The sequence below is a fragment of the Rana temporaria genome, chromosome 11 (genome assembly GCF_905171775.1).
Source record: "Rana temporaria chromosome 11, aRanTem1.1, whole genome shotgun sequence".
Lineage (NCBI taxonomy): Eukaryota > Metazoa > Chordata > Amphibia > Anura > Ranidae > Rana > Rana temporaria.
Genome location: NC_053499.1, coordinates 56,811,353 through 56,830,509, shown reverse-complemented (window position 1 = coordinate 56,830,509; position 19,157 = coordinate 56,811,353). Strand labels below are relative to the sequence as shown.

The 19,157-nt window shown below is 42.2% G+C and overlaps 1 protein-coding gene across 4 annotated transcripts in view; it reads right to left on the bottom strand.

The window, feature by feature from the left end:
* Window positions 1-19,157, bottom strand: part of CDC42BPG (CDC42 binding protein kinase gamma) — a 197,444-nt gene that overhangs the window by 72,692 nt on the left and 105,595 nt on the right. For all 4 annotated transcript variants that reach the window (XM_040328581.1, XM_040328582.1, XM_040328583.1 and 1 more), the window contains exons 14-21: window positions 18,758-18,859; window positions 18,369-18,637; window positions 13,049-13,154; window positions 12,663-12,787; window positions 10,782-10,896; window positions 694-842; window positions 325-413; window positions 181-230 (exon numbers count right to left, since the gene is read on the bottom strand). In XM_040328581.1, the coding sequence (XP_040184515.1) occupies window positions 181-230; window positions 325-413; window positions 694-842; window positions 10,782-10,896; window positions 12,663-12,787; window positions 13,049-13,154; window positions 18,369-18,637; window positions 18,758-18,859 (1,005 nt within the window). The remainder of the gene's footprint in view (window positions 1-180; window positions 231-324; window positions 414-693; window positions 843-10,781; window positions 10,897-12,662; window positions 12,788-13,048; window positions 13,155-18,368; window positions 18,638-18,757; window positions 18,860-19,157) is intronic.

Below are 19,157 nucleotides of genomic sequence, written 5' to 3'. Positions count from 1 at the left end.
ATCCACAGATGTACAATAGGATCATCATCCCCAATGTCTCCACCCAAATCTTTTATGGGTTTCACTCAAAATATACATTTTCTGTTATATTCTTTCTTGGCACTGTTTAAGACAATGGGGCACAGTTCAACACAATACTGATAAGAAATTATTTCTGCATAAGAATTAATGTGCTTGTACCTCAGAGCGAAATGACAGAAACGGTATAAGTGAACGTTGTGGCTTGTTTTCTGAAAAACAAAACATCATCATGAAGACAATATAGAATAACCAAGCATTGCTTTCTGCCATAAGGTTTGATCACAAATGATGATCATGTATCACCTGCTGTAACCTTTGACTTGGCTTCCTCACGCAGTTTCTCTAGTTCTGCTTTCAGCTTCTTGTTTTCTTCATCTGCCTCATGTAGCTTTCTGTTTTAATGAAGAAAATGAAATCATAAAGCATAGCAGGCAACCTACTGTATTCTTCTTCATGTCTTATGTATGAGTAGCTGACATACTCATATGGCAGCACACTGCCAAGACAAAAGACATCCGATTGTTAAACATAGTCATAAAAGATGACTAAATGCATTATTCTAGGAAGAGACGACTATGACTTATGGGTGAATCCAGAATACCACTAAAGAAAGGGGCACCATTATGCGACTTTCAGGATGTAGACATGCAGGATATACTTCAGACAACCCACCTATCGGTTTCAAGGTTCTCAGATTTGAATTTGTTCAACTCCTCCTGAATAGTCTGCTTGGCTCGGATCTCTGCATCAAGGGCAGACTGGAGCTCTAAACGTCCTGAAGCCTCTAATTTCTGCAGTCTGCGTGCTTTCCACTGGCTTTCCTATAATGGAAGACAATGCAATAAAACTCGTCTTATTGGGGCCCTGGTGTCAAAACTGTAAGAGGTCAACAATGGATGACATGTTATGGGGAAGACTCATATAGAAGAGATATAGGGCTGCACACCCCGATTTGAATGGGAATGTCCCCCCAAGGGGTTTTAAGGCAGCAAGATGACAAATTCAAATGAATAGTAAAAGTCTTTATTAAGAAAGTTAAGTTGAAATCACATGTTCGACATTAAAATATGAGCGCTGGTCATGGGGCATAGTACATAAACCAAAATACAGAAGTGTAAACATATAATTACATAGCATTACATTGCCATGTCAGAGATCCCGACGTGTTTTGACCTATTCAGTCATGGTCTCCTCCTGAGGGATAGTTTGCTCTAAAAAAATAAATACATTCAACATTTGAAAAAGGCATTTTTAATCATGCACCAAATTACATGTACACAATAGTGCCATATTTACCGCTGGAAGCTGGAATAAAGAGCCTCAAAACCAGAAGTTTCAAATCAGTTGGATGATCCGGTAGACTCCATGGCAGTCTCCACCTCCCAAAGGAAAGTAATGCAGCCCAAAGGGCTTACAAGAAACCACATTCTATGCCACCTCAAGGGGAAGTGGGAAAGAAGGCACCTGCAGTGGATTCCAAAATTTGACATTGGGGTTGATTTACTAAAACTGAACAGTGAAAAATCTGGTGCAGCGCTGCATAGAAACCAATCCAGCTTCCAGGTTTTATTGTTAAAACTTAATTGAACAAGCTAAAGTTAGGAGCTGATTGGCATTGCAAATGACATAATTTACCTTAAACACTGATATAAACCATCAACTGTAATGAGGTACACTGCTCCATGCAAGAGAGATAGGGGCTCTACAAAAAGAAACCAAAGAGCCAAATAATTAGATAGAAGTTGAAGTTTAAGTTCAGTGTACTTCCACTAGTAATAGCCTAGACTGACTATGGCCAAAAACAGGACCAACAGCCAAATCGATGTGGCGTAGTAATGGTATGCTATTTACAGTTAGCCATATGTTTGTAGTGACCGTCTATTCAGGTTGTGCATGGGATCTTGGACTGATCCTCATGCAGCCTGGCATATATAATATAATGCCTCCTTAGATTATAGGAAATCTAATAGGCCAATGCAGACACCGCCTCCCTGCTAACAAGCAGCCGCTGCGTGGTTCCCTCAGCATTCCAGCCATAGCTTTGAACGCCATCTTCATTTGCTTCCGCAAAACACTGCATGTGGATCCTTACGCATTCCAGGATGTGGATCCTTCCGCATTCCCCATCCTAGGCTCGATATGGCGCCATAGTTGCTTTGGCCGCTACTGTGAGAACTATCTTGCCAGTAGCATCCTGTAATTATTGCCGGACGTTCATTGCAAACCACACACACGTAAATCCTTTGCGTGCGCAGGACGTTGTGACGTCTTGCAGCAGAGAGGACAACGGCCATCGAGGCTATGGCCTTTCAGGACGCCGAGGGAACCATGCGGCGGCTGCTGCTTGTTAGCAGCCAAATTACCATCACCTGGAGGCGACGGCGCCGGCTTTCCGATTTCCCATAATCTTAGGAGGATAGAGAGAATATATATATATATATATATATATATATATATATATATATATATACACACACACACACACACACACACACACATTATATATATATATATATATATATATATATATATATATATATATATATATATATATATATATATATATATATATATATATATATATATATATATATATATATATATATATATATATATATATATATATATATATATAGTACAGGACACCGGGGGTGGGTCCTGGACGGGTGCTATACGGCACCACTGTTTGGACGATGGTCCATTTAAATAAAGGTAGAAGGTTCAGGGGGTCACCCAAAAGTGGGTGAAAAGTTCCAGGCAGGCTCTAATTCAGAGAGGACTGGCTCGCAGTCTTCTCTATCTTAATAAAGTAGTTTGGGGCCTGGAATTTTGGAGGCTCCAAAGTGTTATTTGGGTGGGATGGAGCCTCCACTCCTAAACCCTGGAAGCCAGCGCACAAGGGGTTAAAATCTCAGACAACCACCCATTAAAGCAGGAAGTGATGCTGGAGGGAGTGAGTGAGTTGGGAGAGTGCACCTGTGAGGACAAGATGGAAGTCTGCTAGCTGCTCAGAGAGGACCTTTGAGTAGTTTGGAAGTGAAGCTGTGTCTGCAGGGAAGGTCTGGAGGACTTCTTACTAAAAACGTATGTGCCTTTCTTTTGGTTGTTTTTCTGAAGAAAGACTTTTTCCTAATTTATGCTGGAAACAAGCAGGACTTTTGTTGTGACGTTTTGGATGCTGAAGAAAAGCTTTATTTTGTTTTGTTTGGTCACCAATAAAGACCCTTTGCTTTACTGACACGGTTTTATGCACTTGTCTCGCGGAGCTTAAAGACCCCCAAAGTTTACAATTGGTGGAGAATGCGGGCAAAGTGCATTTGCAGGCGCAAAAACCGTTTAAAACTGACATTTAAAGAGACAGTATACTTATGGCATGTCTTGGGTGAAGTCAGCCCAGGCGTTACAAACAGCAGACAAAGGCATGGAGGAGGTCGTTAAGGCTTTGGCACAAGCCACTGTGACCCAGCAGCAAGCGTCAGCAGAGTCAAACCGTCGCCATGAGGAAGCGATGGCTCAGCAGCAGCAGGCCCTGGCACAGGCTATAGCTGCGCAGCAGGAAAATACACGGCTGCTATCCGCCCAGTTTACGGCCCAGCAGGAGTCCACTCAAGCACAGGTGGCTGCCTTGCAGGAGGCCGTACAGCAGCTGGCTCAGGGACAAGCGCAAGCGGTCATTGCCGTTAGCAACCCAGTGTCTGTTAGAGCCAGCCATTTCTTGCAGAAACTAACACCCAGCGATGACGTGGAAGCCTTTCTTACCACCTTTGAAAGGATAGCAGAGAGAGAAGCGTGGCCCCGGGACCAATGGGCCGGCATTATATCGCCTTTTCTCACTGGTGACCCGCAAAAGGCCTATTTTGACCTCCCAGCTGAGCACATCAAAGACTATGAACGTCTAAAAGCTGAAATCCTGGCCCGCCTGGGAGTGACCACAGCTGTCCGGGCTCAGAGGGTGCATCGCTGGCGGTACAAATCGGACCAACCACCCAGGTCCCAGATGCATGAACTAATTCAGTTAGTTAAAAAATGGCTGCAGCCAGAAAAGTTGTCAGGTCCACAAATGGTGGAACGAGTGGTGATGGACCGGTACCTACGGTCCCTACAAGATGACCTACAGCGCTGGGTAAGCCATGGAAACCCTACTAATGCTGACCAGCTGATCGAGCTGGTTGAACGGTATACCGTGGTGGAGGACCTGCTTGGGCCTGCCAAGCGTCGAGAACCCACGCCAAGGACACCCAGACCAGCCACCAACCTGAGGAGAGAAGCCTTGCCAGATGTTGGCATCCGCAGGTTTACACCATCTGCCCTAGAACCACGGAGGTCGGTTCCTGTACCAAAGATGGGAGACATACAATGTTGGCGATGTCGGTCCTGGGGGCATACCCGGGCACAATGCCCACTGCAGGAGGAGCCTATGGAGTGCGGAACTGGTCGGAGAAGCTCCTTCTATGTGCGAAGTGTGTGTACCACTCATCTTGACCTGGCTGCAGGACGGTTTGAGTGTGAAGTGTGGGTGAACCACCTTCCTGCAGGGCCCTACTGGACTCCGGTAGCATGGTAACATTAGTACATGCCAGGGTACTTGGGAGGCTTAGACCAGTGACTAAAACTCTTTGGGTGGTATGCATTCATGGGGATACCAAGGAGTACCCCTTGGTTCCGGTGACTGTCTCTTATGGCCATGCCTCAGTTACACAGGAGGTCGGGGTGGTAAACAGTTTAATTCATGATATCATAGTGGGGCGGGACTGTCCACTATTTATGGAACGAGGTGCAAATGGCACCACCAGGGGAACTGGGGGCACTGGGCCTGGAAGGGACAGGGTCCGAGGGGTCCGGAGCTGAAATACACCCCTCCGATATAGAAATACCTACCATTGATAATGAAGTCGCAGGGAATGCTAATGTGGAGGATAATGCCCCTGACCCAGGTCTTAAACCCGGGTTGATGTCTGAGGTGGGGGAGGTCTTCCCATTACAAGTCATGCTGGGGGAGGATGACGGGGAGCTCTCCCCGGTTGAGGAGGATGAAGGGGAAACATCCTCAAGGCCAGTACATCCAGATCTAGATGTGTCCAGAGGTGCATTTGGTACCGCCCAATTACGGGACCCTGCCTTGGTCAATGCTCGAGAGCAGGTTTCTGTTGATGGGGTCCCACAAATGCCAGACGCAGACCAGAGGTTCCCTCACTTTGCGTTGAAGGGGGACTTACTGTATCGAGTGGCTGAGAGCCGAGGGGAAACTATAGAGCAGTTGCTGGTTCCCCAACCGTATAGGCGGATGCTCCTCGATCTAGCCCACAACGATGCACTGGGAGGACACCTGGGGGCGGAGAAAACAGAGGCCAGGATAAACGACCGGTTTTACTGGCCAGGGTTGAAGGCCGAGGTTAAAAGATACTGTGCGTCTTGTCCCATTTGCCAGTTAACCGCCCCAGTGCCACACTATAGAAACCCTCTGGTGCCCTTGCCGATTATCGAAGTCCCGTTTGAACGGATCGCTATGGATCTGGTGGGACCCCTGGTAAAGTCGGCACGGGGCCACCAATACATATTGGTCATCCTAGATTACGCAACTAGGTATCCAGAAGCTGTCCCTTTGAGGAAAGCCTCCTCTAAGGCCATCGCCAGGGAGTTGTTTCAAATGTTCTCACAAACTGGGTTCCCCAAAGAGATCCTGACAGACCAGGGTACCCCTTTTATGTCAAAGGTAATGGCGGACTTGTGCAAATTGTTTCAAATTAAGCAGTTGCGGACGTCTGTCTACCACCCACAGACCGATGGCCTAGTCGAAAGATTCAATAAAACCCTAAAATCCATGTTGAGAAGAGTAGTCCAGAAAGATGGGAAGGATTGGGATATGTTACTCCCTGCCCTGTTATTTGCTATCCGGGAGGTCCCGCAAGCATCCACAGGTTTTTCGCCATTTGAGTTAGTGTATGGTCGAAGGCCCCGGGGGTTACTCGACCTGGTAAAAGAAACGTGGGAAAGTGAATCCTCACCACACAAAACGGTGGTAGAGCATATCTCTCAAATGCGAGAGAGGGTGGCTAAGGTGATGCCACTGGTGAAGGAGCACATGCAGAAGGCTCAGGATGCCCAAAGAAGAGTATATAACAGGTCGGCTAAAATTAGACAGTTCCAAGTAGGAGACCGGGTGGCTGTTCTAATACCCACGGTAGAGAGCAAATTCTTGGCCAAATGGCAGGGCCCATTTGAGGTAGTAGAGAAAGTCGGTGAGGTGGACTACAAGGTACACCAGCCAGGGAAAAGAAAACCATACCAGATCTATCACATCAATTTGTTGAAACCCTGGAGAGACAGAGAACAAGTGTCAGCGGTAGTAGGGGTACAGTCAGGGGACAATGCAGGGATCGACTTGGTGCAGGTTGCTGCTACCCTGACTAGACCTCAAACCCAGCAAACAAAAGAGTTTCTACAAAAAAATAGAGATATGTTTTCAGAGTTGCCCGGTCGCACCAACGTCATCGAGCATGACATTGTGACCGAGCCCAATGTAAAAGTCAGGTTAAAGCCTTACCGTATCCCAGAAGCTCATAGGGTGGCAGTGTCCGAAGAGGTTAAAAGAATGTTCGAACTTGGAGTCATTGAAGAGTCGCAGAGCGAATGGTCAAGTCCAATTGTGTTGGTACCCAAGCCCAACGGCACCCTCCGCTTCTGCAACGACTTCAGAAAGCTTAATGAAGTCTCCAAGTTCGACGCATATCCCATGCCACGAGTAGATGAGCTAATTGAAAGGTTGGGGCCTGCCAGGTACATTACCACGCTAGACCTCACAAAAGGGTACTGGCAGATTCCCCTGACTAAGGAAGCCAGGGAGAAGACAGCCTTCTCTACCCCAGAAGGCCACTTCCAATATAAGAGGATGCCATTTGGTCTACACTCAGCCCCGGCCACGTTCCAAAGGGCCATGGACAAAACTCTGCGTCCACACCAACGGTACGCTTCTGTCTACCTAGATGACATAGTCATCTTCAGCACTGATTGGGAGCCCCACCTTCCCCGGGTTCAGGCAGTCGTAGACTCCTTAAGAAGAGCAGGGTTCACCATCAACCCAGAGAAGTGTGCCATTGGGATGGAGGAAGTAAAATACCTAGGGTATATTGTGGGTAGAGGGCTGGTGAAGCCCCAAATGAGTAAGGTGGAGGCCATACAGGACTGGCCCCGTCCCCTAACCAAGAAGCAGGTCAGAGCGTTTTTGGGCATAGTTGGCTATTATAGGAGGTTTGTCCCCAACTTTGCCACTGTTGCTGCACCACTGACCGACCTGACCAGAGGCAGAAAGTCAGTGATGATGAAGTGGAACGCCGAGGCCGAGACGGCTTTTCAAAAGCTTAAGACAGCTTTGTGCCAAGATCCGGTGCTTGTAGCTCCAGATTTTACAAAAGATTTTGTAGTACAGACAGATGCTTCAAGCGAAGGGTTAAGAGCGGTCCTGTCTCAGGAAATCAATGGGGAGGCGCACCCTGTGGTCTTTCTTAGTAGGAAGCTGACGGCAGCTGAAAGAAACTATGCGGTGGTGGAGCGGGAGTGTCTGGCCATCAAGTGGGCTCTAGACTCCCTGCGATATTTCCTTCTGGGCAGAAAGTTCCGCTTGGTGTCAGACCATGCTCCGCTTACCTGGATGAGAAAGAATAAACACACCAATGCCAGGGTAACAAGGTGGTTCCTTTCTCTCCAGGAGTTCAATTTCATGGTAGAGCACAGACCCGGGAGACAGCATCAGAATGCCGATGCCCTCTCCCATGTCCATTGTATGGTGTCTACTGTTGCCTCCAACACCTCCGCGTTGAGGCAGAGGGGGGGGATATGTACAGGACACCGGGGGTGGGTCCTGGACGGGTGCTATACGGCACCACTGTTTGGACGATGGTCCATTTAAATAAAGGTAGAAGGTTCAGGGGGTCACCCAAAAGTGGGTGAAAAGTTCCAGGCAGGCTCTAATTCAGAAAGGACTGGCTCGCAGTCTTCTCTATCTTAATAAAGTAGTTTGGGGCCTGGAATTTTGGAGGCTCCAAAGTGTTATTTGGGTGGGATGGAGCCTCCACTCCTAAACCCTGGAAGCCAGCACACAAGGGGTTAAAATCTCAGACAACCACCCATTAAAGCAGGAAGTGATGCTGGAGGGAGTGAGTGAGTGAGTTGGGAGAGTGCACCTGTGAGGACAAGATGGAAGTCTGCTAGCTGCTCAGAGAGGACCTTTGAGTAGTTTGGAAGTGAAGCTGTGTCTGCAGGGAAGGTCTGGAGGACTTCTTACTAAAAACGTATGTGCCTTTCTTTTGGTTGTTTTTCTGAAGAAAGACTTTTTCCTAATTTATGCTGGAAACAAGCAGGACTTTTGTTGTGACGTTTTGGATGCTGAAGAAAAGCTTTATTTTGTTTTGTTTGGTCACCAATAAAGACCCTTTGCTTTACTGACACGGTTTTATGCACTTGTCTCGCGGAGCTTAAAGACCCCCAAAGTTTACAATATATATATATATATATATATATATATATATATATATATATATATATATACATATATACATACATATATACATATATACACATATACACATACACACATATACATACATATACCAGGCTGCATGAGGATCAGTCCATGATCCCATGTACAACCTGGATAGACTCACTACAAAACATACAGCTAAATGTAAGTAGCATACAATTACTATGCCCTACGGATTTGTCTGTTGGCTTTTTTTGGCCATAGAGGCCATTACTAGTGGAAGTACACTGAACTTAAACTTCTATCTAATCTAATGATTTGGCTCTTTGGTTTCTTTGTAGAGCCCCCGTCCCTCTTTCATATAGCAGTCGAGCAGTATACCTCATTAAAGTTGATGGTTTATAATGGTCATACCAGTGTTTAGGGTAAATGTCATTTGCAATGTTTTTTTATTTTTTCACTTTTGTTTTAGGATTGTTTGCACAGTTTTTTACACTTTTATGTGACACCTAATGGTTTACCACCATTTAAATTACCTTGCATTTTATTTTTTGTCTAACTACATAGTGGGTTAATTATTACCCATTAAATTTGGATCTTTTATTCAGCACTTTTAGGGCCCTTTCACACTTACTCACAATATATTTTTATATTATCATTAATTACTTAGTCAGGGCCTATGCAGCTGAACTCATCACTTGCGCATAGTAATTTTACACTAATTAAATCATTATGCAATAGCACTTTAATCAATTTAAATACCGATAACACCATGAATGAGTCCATTCATTCGATAAGAAGGTATACATATGTCAGGCACTTCCATTAGCTTTTTAAGAGTCCACTAATCTGACTATTGACATAATGTCAAATTTGGGAATCCACTGCAGGTGCCATCCTGCCCTCTTCCCCTTGAGGTGGTATAGATCATATTTTTTTGCAAGCCCTTTGGGCTGCATTCCTTGCCTTTGGGAAGGGAGACGGCAATGGAGTCTACCAGATCATCCAACCGATTTTAAACCTCTGGTTGTGAGGCCATTCATTCCAGCGGTAATAATACACTGTTATAAACATGTCATTTAGTGGAAAAAATGCCTTTTTTAAACGTTGAATGTATTTTTTAGAGCAAACTATCCCCCAGAAGACTATGAATGAATAGGTCGAAACATGTCTGGGTTTCTGACATGGCAATTATTGTAATGTAATGCTATGTAATTATATGTTTGCATTGCTGTATTCTGGTATATGTACTATGCCCCATGACCTGAGCTCATATTTTAAATGTCGAACCTGATTTGAACTTTAATTAAGACTTTTAATATTTATTTAAATTTGTTATCTTGCTTCCTTAAAACCCCTTGGGGGAACATTCCCATAAAAAAAAGCAGTGGTTGACATTGGTTCATTCATCATGCAAAGACACGTCACAACCATTTTATGCTGCAAATCCACAAGTAAATATACTGTATTTATTGGTGTACAACACTCACTTTTTTACCCTAAAAATAGAGGGTAAACTGTGCCTGCGTGTTATACGCAGGGGGCTGTGGAAAGTTTTTTCCTGAAACTTCCCTCTTAAAGTTAGGGTGCGTGTTATACGCCAAAAAATACATTAATTGCCGATTTAGGGTTTGTATTTCTTGCTTAAAAATTTTAAAGTCTGTTGTACACATTAGTTGCATAGTTGGTTTTGCTTGAAGGGATGATTCAAAAGATGCTCTATGAGGTCTCTGGGCCTGCACGACAACCCTACACAGGACAATTTACTTTCTTAGTGTACAACTACTATGCCACACAAAAATATATACTCACTTTGCCCCTAGAGCAGTGGTCATCAACCCTGCCCTACAGGGCCCACTAACAGGCCAGGTTTTATGTATTACCATGGGGAGATGCAGTCTAGAATACTGCAATCACTAAGCAGCAAATGATATCGCCTGTGATGTATTTCAGTTATCTTGCAAACCTGGCCTGTTAGTGGGCCCTGTAGGGCAGGGTTGATGACCACTGCCCTAGAGGACCATAGCTTCATTAAGTCCTCTAAAGTGCCTCTTCTGAAAGACCAATATCTTTTCATGGCAGCTAATATTTTCCACTAAATCTTTTTGTTTTTCCCATGTGTACAATACCAGAAGCACAAAGGGAAACAGATGGGCCTACAAACCCTTATTGAAGGCCAAAAGAGAACTGAAGTATGTCTTTCACCAAACATATCCAACCTTAACAGCTCTTTTTTTATTTTAAATTAAAAAATAATTAAAAGTGGACCCTTGTTGCATCATACCCCTGTCTTGCTGGACGGCGTTTGATTTCCTGAACTCTTCAATGCCTCAAGCTCTTCAGTCATTTTGACAGATAAAGCCTGTAGATATACACGAGACTGCTTCTCATCATTCACCCTAAAAACATACATAGTGGTAAATTTTATGTAGGGAACTCTGTAGAAAAAACGGCAAAACATTAGCAAAATTATAATTTTCAAATAAGTTAAATCGGGACCCCTGATATAACAATGTGTGCACCCCAATTGAGAGCCTCCCCTCAAGAGTCATTTTCACAACCCCTGTTGGCAAACTATTGCAATCCAGCCTGGAAAACAGGGGCCTCGCAGCTTATTTTATATTATGAAAATATTTATTGGGCGACTTACGAAAACTAAAACTAGACAAGAACAGGCCACACAGTTTCAGACACAGCAAGACAAAACAAGCCTCATAATATGAACGTGGCTGTATTCTCTTAAAGTGTAACTCCACTTTTTACGAAAAAATAAATAAAAAAATAAAACATTTCCCTCTGGGTGATGTACATTGCAAGGATTTTGACAAAACTGTTTCAGATTCCTACCCTGTGTGTGTTTGTTTGTGTCCATGGTCAAAGGAAGTCTAATGAGAGTGGTTTCATAATGATCAACCAGCTGCAAAGCTCTAATGAGTAAAATGATAGGGCTTGCATCCCTTTAGATGTGATTTCCTATAGGGAGTATCTTACAAAAAAATATTATTTTTGTTGTAGGGGATGCATGAAATCCGACTTGTAGCTTAGCACAGACTTCTGGGAAAATCAGTGAGCCAATCTCCCAAGCAGGAAATAAGGTTTCTGGGGGCATTCTGTGTACAGAACACCTCCAGATTGCCATATTGCATTTTACAGAAAATGACATAGCTGCAGATTTAAAAAGGAAAAGGGGTAATTTTTAATACCATTCAATTACAATATGACATGTCACAATTGTATATGCTATATTATTTTTTGTTTGTTTTTTATTTTTCACAAAAGTGGAGTTTTTGTAACGGTGGCTCCTGTGGTCACATTGCAGAAGGGCAGCTGCTTGTCAACAGGCCTGGAAGACTGCTGCCATCACTGTAGTAGTGATGATAACTACATTGATTTGCAGCTTCCACAAGGGATCAGATATGAGATATGCATACTTCAAATGGTCCAAGCTGGACCAATGGATCTATCAAAATAAAATTCATGCCCAAACAGCTTAAAGTAACCAGCAAGATACAACTTTCAGCATGCTGCCATCAGTGGCCTCATGAAACCCATTTAACTATCTGAATTGTTTCACCAGTATCAATTTTGACATTCAACAGCTGACATTCATATTTACCTCTTAACTATGGTGAATCGGAATATCATTGGATAATCAAAAATATTAATAGAAGATTAGAAAAATGTGTACCACAGAAGGGGTCTTCAATAGAACTTTAAAAAATTGTGGCCAGAGTGGCATTACACACTAGACCTGACCCAGTAAAGCCTCATATGCAAAGGAATACTGTATGCACAGTATAACATTTTCCTATTTGATGAAAAAGGTTAATTGGGTGACTTACAAAATCGGTTAACATATAAAAAAAAAAAGCAGCCCACATGGCAGACACACCAAGACAAAAAAATGTAATTAGTAATTTCAATGTTTTATCTAAAAAAATATGTTGTTCAGATGATAGTTTTTTCTTTAAAATCAGATTTGGAGAATTGACCAATTCTCAAAAAAAATCTGTCACAGTTATAATCAGCCAAGAACGTAAATATACCTTTTCCATTCTGAAAACGCTAGATTATCAGCACATATTTAAACCCCCACCCCCCCCAAAAAAAAAAGGGAGGAAAAGCAGAGTCGCTGATAGCTAAACATACACAAAAAAATGCTTACCACTGAAGAACGTCTGTGATTTGGGCCTCCCAGTTTGCCAACGTTTCTTTCTTGTCTTCTAATAACTGTATTTCTTCCTCCAGTTTTCTTTGAGAGGCAGTCATACTTTCCGATGTGGCAGTAATCTGCAAAGCAAAAAAAAAAAAAATACAATTGTGCTAGTCATTCTTTCAGCATGCCAGTAACAATCTTACAGATAAGATGTGGACAGTCTGGGGCATAGATCCCCTAGAAATCTGTTCTTGATGGGTCTAAATGAAGGCTGTAGTTGTCTGGGAAACATGATACCTTGATACATGGGGTATTTCAGAAAAAAAAAAAAAAAAACAGTTAAAAGACTGGCAAAAGACAACTAAATAAATCAAAAAGTAATTCCAAGGTCTCACCCTCTTCACATCTTCCTTGAGTTTCTTGTTCTCTTCCTTCAGCTGATTCTTCTCCCGTTCATTTGTCTTTTTGATTTCCTGAAGTTCATCCTCTTTTGCTCTTGCACTGATTCAATTGCAAAATAATTAAATGAGTATTTGTAAAATATCCACTCTTAGTGAAAAATGAGCAAACAGCAGCTAAAAACTATAACCCAGATATTGGGCACCAAATCGAGATGTAAAAATATGAAGCGCGGCGCTAAAAATGATATAATGCAAATTAATACAAATGTGAACATAACATAATAACTGTCAAGCGCAAAAGTAGCTATAACTACAGTAAAACCTTGGAGAAGTGTGCATAATTCGTTCCAGAAACATGCTTGTATTTCAAAGCACTAATGGAAACTCGTTACACAACCATTTATTCATAAGTCCTTCCGTTTATAGTCCATATAAAAATATTATAGCATGGCGATAGGTTGTGTAACCATAAAATGTCCATCCACAAATGGCAGCCTCCACAAGGGGATTAGAAGCAAAATTCAGCAGGAGATACAGAGTATAAAAAGAGAAGAGCGGCGCCTCCAAGTGTAGCAATATCTTGCTAAATGTTGTACCTTAATTAAATGTAACCATATTGCTACACTTGGAGGCACAGCTCTTTGCTTTTATACTCAGTTGTGACATGACGCTACTTCATCATTTATTAAAAAATGTTGCTCGTCTTGCAAAAAGCTCTCATACCAAGTTACTCTCAAACCAAGGTTTTACTGTACTATAAATTGATAACATGTGTGACCAAAGTAGCTATAACTATAAATGATAAATGTAAATGATAATTTCATGTTTGAACAATACAAAATGTGTAGAAGTAGCTGTGACTAATGAAAGATTTCATGTATAACCAATACAATACATAAAAAACAAAGCATTATGCTGTAAAGTGCAAAGACAAATAATAAATTATTTGACAGTGGAAATGTGAAAAGTTCATATAGGACTGAAATTCAAGCGAAGGCAAAAGATCCCACGTGACATATGAAGCATAGATCAGATACTTGACCGTGTTATGCCCATCAACACAGTAAGGTAAAAGGCTTACCAGAAAGCCAGCAACCACCCTTATTCAGGGGGGTCACAAAGCACTTGTTGGGTCAGGGATCCACTAATGGATGTCCAGATGTCCTGGGCTTCTCCCACCAGAAGCCTCCACATACATCAGGTGATGATCAGATATCCCCAATACCAGGAAGTGCAGATATGCAAAGAAACCTACAAATATTCTGGCTCAAAAACTAGTCTCCAGTACGAAAATGGATAAAAAGGAATCCCTTACAGAGAAAAAGACCACAAATGTGTATATGCAATCGTGCATGCGCAGAGATGTTGTCTATAAAAATAAAATTGTATCCCATCTCCAAAGTATAAGCAGAATTTAGGTAAAGTAAACATGAGAGCATGATAATGGTTGGCCCAGGCCACATCCCTAGAGTGGAAAACAGTCTTCAAAGCCAGGCTAAAATGAACATGGATCTAGCATAGATATGCATGAATGCTGCCATCCTTGGCTCTTCAAGATGTCCTTTAGTCATCCCTACTTTAGATATCCAATATCAAGCAGCTTGAATCCTTACTTTTTGCTTACTCAGTCTTGACACTCCTGCCTTTTAGTGTGGATTGAATGGGGTGAAAAGGAATGAAGGGGGTTGAAAGTTAAAACCCATTTAAGGTTTCCGTTTCCCTACTGGGAGCAGTTCTCATCACTTTATTGCTATACGCCACAGTTGTGGTTCTATCTCCAGTCACTACTACAGGCAGCGAGTGGATATAAAGTTAGGGGAAATATTTACAGGTTTGCATAAAGGCATTTACCATGACATTGATTGGTTATGAATAATTCACACATTCACCAGGATATGTTGTGCCTGGTAACCGCAATTAAATTACAGTCGTGTCAATAACCTTAAAAAATTACATAGAAAAAAAAAGTAGTGATTTTTGGCAAAGGTCACATTCCTTGCTTTAAAAATATGCTCCACAACTCCTGATCAACGTCAACAACTTAAAAACTTCCCAATCACTGCAATGGAAATTCAACAAACTATAAAATATTCAGCAAATGACAAAACACAAGCACTAGATGGATTATCCAGACAAGTTTTATAAACTATCCATTAAAATATCCCTTGTGCTAGTAGATCTTCATAAGCCTAACACCCAGTTTCCCGAATTTAAGGAAGCCTATATAAAATTGATATTGAAAAGGGTGAAAACTCACATTCAATCCTACCGTCTAACCTTGTAGCACAGATTACAACATATTAGCAAAAAGTATGGCAGATCGCATTCAAACTCATATTACTACACTGTTCACCCCTCATCAACTGGGCTAAACACTCTGCCATGGATATACAACTTCCATACCAGCTATAGTCCAAGCAAAACTGCATTCTCCTCCTGTCCCTAGGATTGTTTTAAGCCTTGATAACAAAAAGGCCTTTGATAAAATGGTCCATCTTAAATCACATACTCATCCAGAGCTTTTGGATAAACATTCTTCTCCTTTATCCATATAAAGCTGATTAATATTCAAACTATGTTCCCCCATACCCCTATATTATTTGAACACAGTACTGGGCCCACTTCTCAGACTTCTAGAACACCAAACCACCTTTTAAGGCATAGAACTATAGGTCATAAAAAGTCAAAATGGAAGCCTTCACAGATCTGCTCTTATGCATCTCTTGCCCTAAATCTTCTCTTCAACATATCACTTACTAAATCTTTATTTGGTGCAGACACAAAATTACTTACCTGGGAGTACCTATTCCCTAAAAATCCTCATAGCAAAACCCAACATCACTCAACAGTTTCACCCCCTTAAAACTATGATCACTACTACTGGTTGCATTTTAAATATCTCCAATATGAGCAGAGGCTGTTTAATAAAAATGGTTGCATACCCTAAACTATTTTACACTATGCAGGTCCTCACCATTTATCTTAAACACTTGGATCATAATTCTATAGGACAGTGGCAACCAATGCTGAAGAATTTTGGGGGGGGGGGGGCGCGGGGGATCCCCTCCAGCTAAGGATGCTTTCCCCTGGAGACCGGCACCAACTTCCGCCTGCGATTGGAGAAAATATGCCTGCCTGTCACAAGTTGCTATAACTGAAGTCAGTGTATTGCTTTCTGACAGATTGCTGCATAATCCCAGCTCAGCTCCTATACAGATCACTCTCTCTGCAATATTCCTGCAAGCATGCAGAACAAAAGAAAGGCGTTTGACAGGATGTGCCCCAACTCCACACACCCTACGGGTGAAGCCCTCCAACGGTCACAGCATCCTTGGTGCCCTGGCACCATGGCTTCTTTGTTGACCCGTCTTCTTTCTGGGTCTTCGGGCATCCTGTCCCGATTACCCAGTATGGGAAGCTGAAGGAAAGTGTTGATTCAGTGGTATCGCAGGGTGAGAGGACAACATGGAACACGCCAATTGTGGCCTCAGGCTCCGATCACGTGCTTGTGAGGGGGTGGTGGACTTGGTAGAGATCTGTTGATCCAGCTTCCCGCACAGTGCATGGACATGTTTTATTGTGCAGGCTAGGGGTGGATTGAGCGGGCTAGGGGAGGGGAGGGTGGCGCCCCTTGTGGACCAGCCACCACTGCTATAGGATGTTCCAAGAATCTGCCTGGAGCAGTTGCAGAGCAACCATATGCCTGTGCCTTTTTACAATTCCCAATAATGGAGGACTCAGTTTTACGGACCTCTAACTGTACAACTTGGCCTCCCTCGCCAGATATGCAAGGGACTGGATTCACAGCACTTCGGTGTATATCGATACAGAATTGGGATCAGTACATGTGAACTCTCATCAACCTGGTGTACACTCTTCATATCCATAAAAGGCTTTTGCCTATAGGAGGTTACTGTGGATCCTCTCTTGTATACTAACTGGACTGTGTGGCAAAAAAATTAGTTCCCATAATATGTTAAATCACCAAATCAAACTTTGTGGAAAAACTGGGACCTCTCAGGATCCACACGACTTCCCCCACCCTTAAACACCATCAAGGACTACATCAAATTCCTAGTAAACACCAACAACAAAAAATGTATACCCTCAAAAGGGCAACCATGGAGATGCTGTATATCCATGCTTTTCTAAAACCAATTTCTGTTCCTAAAAGCAAAATTCTTATATTACCTTCGCTGTTTAAAAAAAAAAAAAAAAAAAACTCCCCAAAAGACTGGAAAAACCTACTGTACACACTTCTTTAATTATTATCTGGGTCAGGGCAAGCTCAAAAGTCTTATGTTTAGAAAATTTCTTCCATAAATATCTGGACTAAAATTTCCTTGACAAATGGAGTCAATAAGTAGACACAATCCTTCCCTCAGCTACAGATGGATGACATGACATTCTAAAAATCCCTACGACTAGCCTAGGAAACAATCAAATCTGCAATGTACACCAAAATTATTGGTTGAACTGGATGGTCTTTTTTCAGCCAGACTATGTGACGATGCAACTACAATGCTCCGATTCTTCCATCATTCCTACACATCCCCACACAAATCACTGCTCTTGGGCCTCTTCTCCCTGTTTTCTTAAATGTGTACAAACAATTTTGGACTGCAGTGGTACAATATGCCACCTTACATATCTTCCATTTACCCCAGAGTTGGCACTTTTCAGATTCATAGACATCCCTGGAGTCAAAGACTGCAAACAATTGTTCACTGTCATGCCTCTTATGGCAAAGCAAGCCATCCTCCATTACATGGATTTACCCAACCCCCCCTTCTATTTCATTGCCTAAAAAAAGCTATTGTACGTACTCTGTATTGACTGGGTAGATGCCCCCTTGCAGAAAACACAGATTTAAAAAAAATTGTGACATTTGGGAGTCATTTATTTAAAACTTCTCTTGACACCCAACAATAGCACAATGCTTTTAAAATAACCAATGGTATCTAACTAGATTAGCTAAAGACCCTGAAATTTAAAAATCACACTCCTGCCTTAACTCCTACCCGGTTGTCTGAGGCCTTCCCTCCCCCACCTCTTTTCTATATTGCCAGACACAAAACTGACCCACCTAAATAATGCTCAATACTGAACTTTTTTTTTTTTTACCCTAAAGTGGAACTTCCCCTTTTCAGACTCCTCTCCTAACCCACATTTCCCCCTAGAAATAAGGTACCTGGCTTTCACAGATACCCGCTCCCACTCTTGCTCGGATTGCCTAGGACTTCTACATTTTTCTAGTTTTTAAAATGCTCAAATTGATAAGCTGGTGAAGAGAAGATAGAAGTGAAACGGTTACCTGTCATGTCTGGTTTTTCCGATGGACTCCTGCATTCCCTCCATCTCATGTCTTAGCGATATCAGTTCAGCTTCCTTCTCCCCTAGTTCTCTACGGAGCCCTTTTGTCTCATTGGCATGTTCAGTTTCCCGACGTGTAAACTCTTCCCGCAACTGGCAAAGGTCGCTCTCCAATTGTTGGCTCCTCCTTTCTAGTTCCAATCTCAGCTGGGTCATCTCAGAAACATGAAGTGAGCCCCTGATGACAGGTGAAGCAACAGTATGCTGTGTCTACACCAAGACAGGCAAATGGAATTACGAACAAAAGTTGATGTAGATATGCAGTACATGGCTTTTGTCATTCATCACAAAATAGATATTACAGAAGAGATCAGAACACACAGGCCTTACCTTTACTCTTTCCAGATCCTCTACTGCCTGGGCCTCATTCCTCTCTCGTAGCTTCCTCTGCCTTTCCAGTTCTATGGCCAAATCTTCTGCTAATGATTCGGCCTTATATATGTAAAAAAATAAAATTTAAAATCATATATATATATATATATATATATATATATATATATATATATATATATAAACACATACATACATATACATACATATATATATATATATATATATATATATATATATATATATATATATATATATATATATATATATATACACACACACACACACACACACATACAAAAGCTTCTGGCCAAGTCAAAAGATACAGTTATCAAATAATGGAATTGAGAAGTTGGTGCCCATTGTTTGTGGCAGAGTTAAAGAAAACTCAAGGTTATAA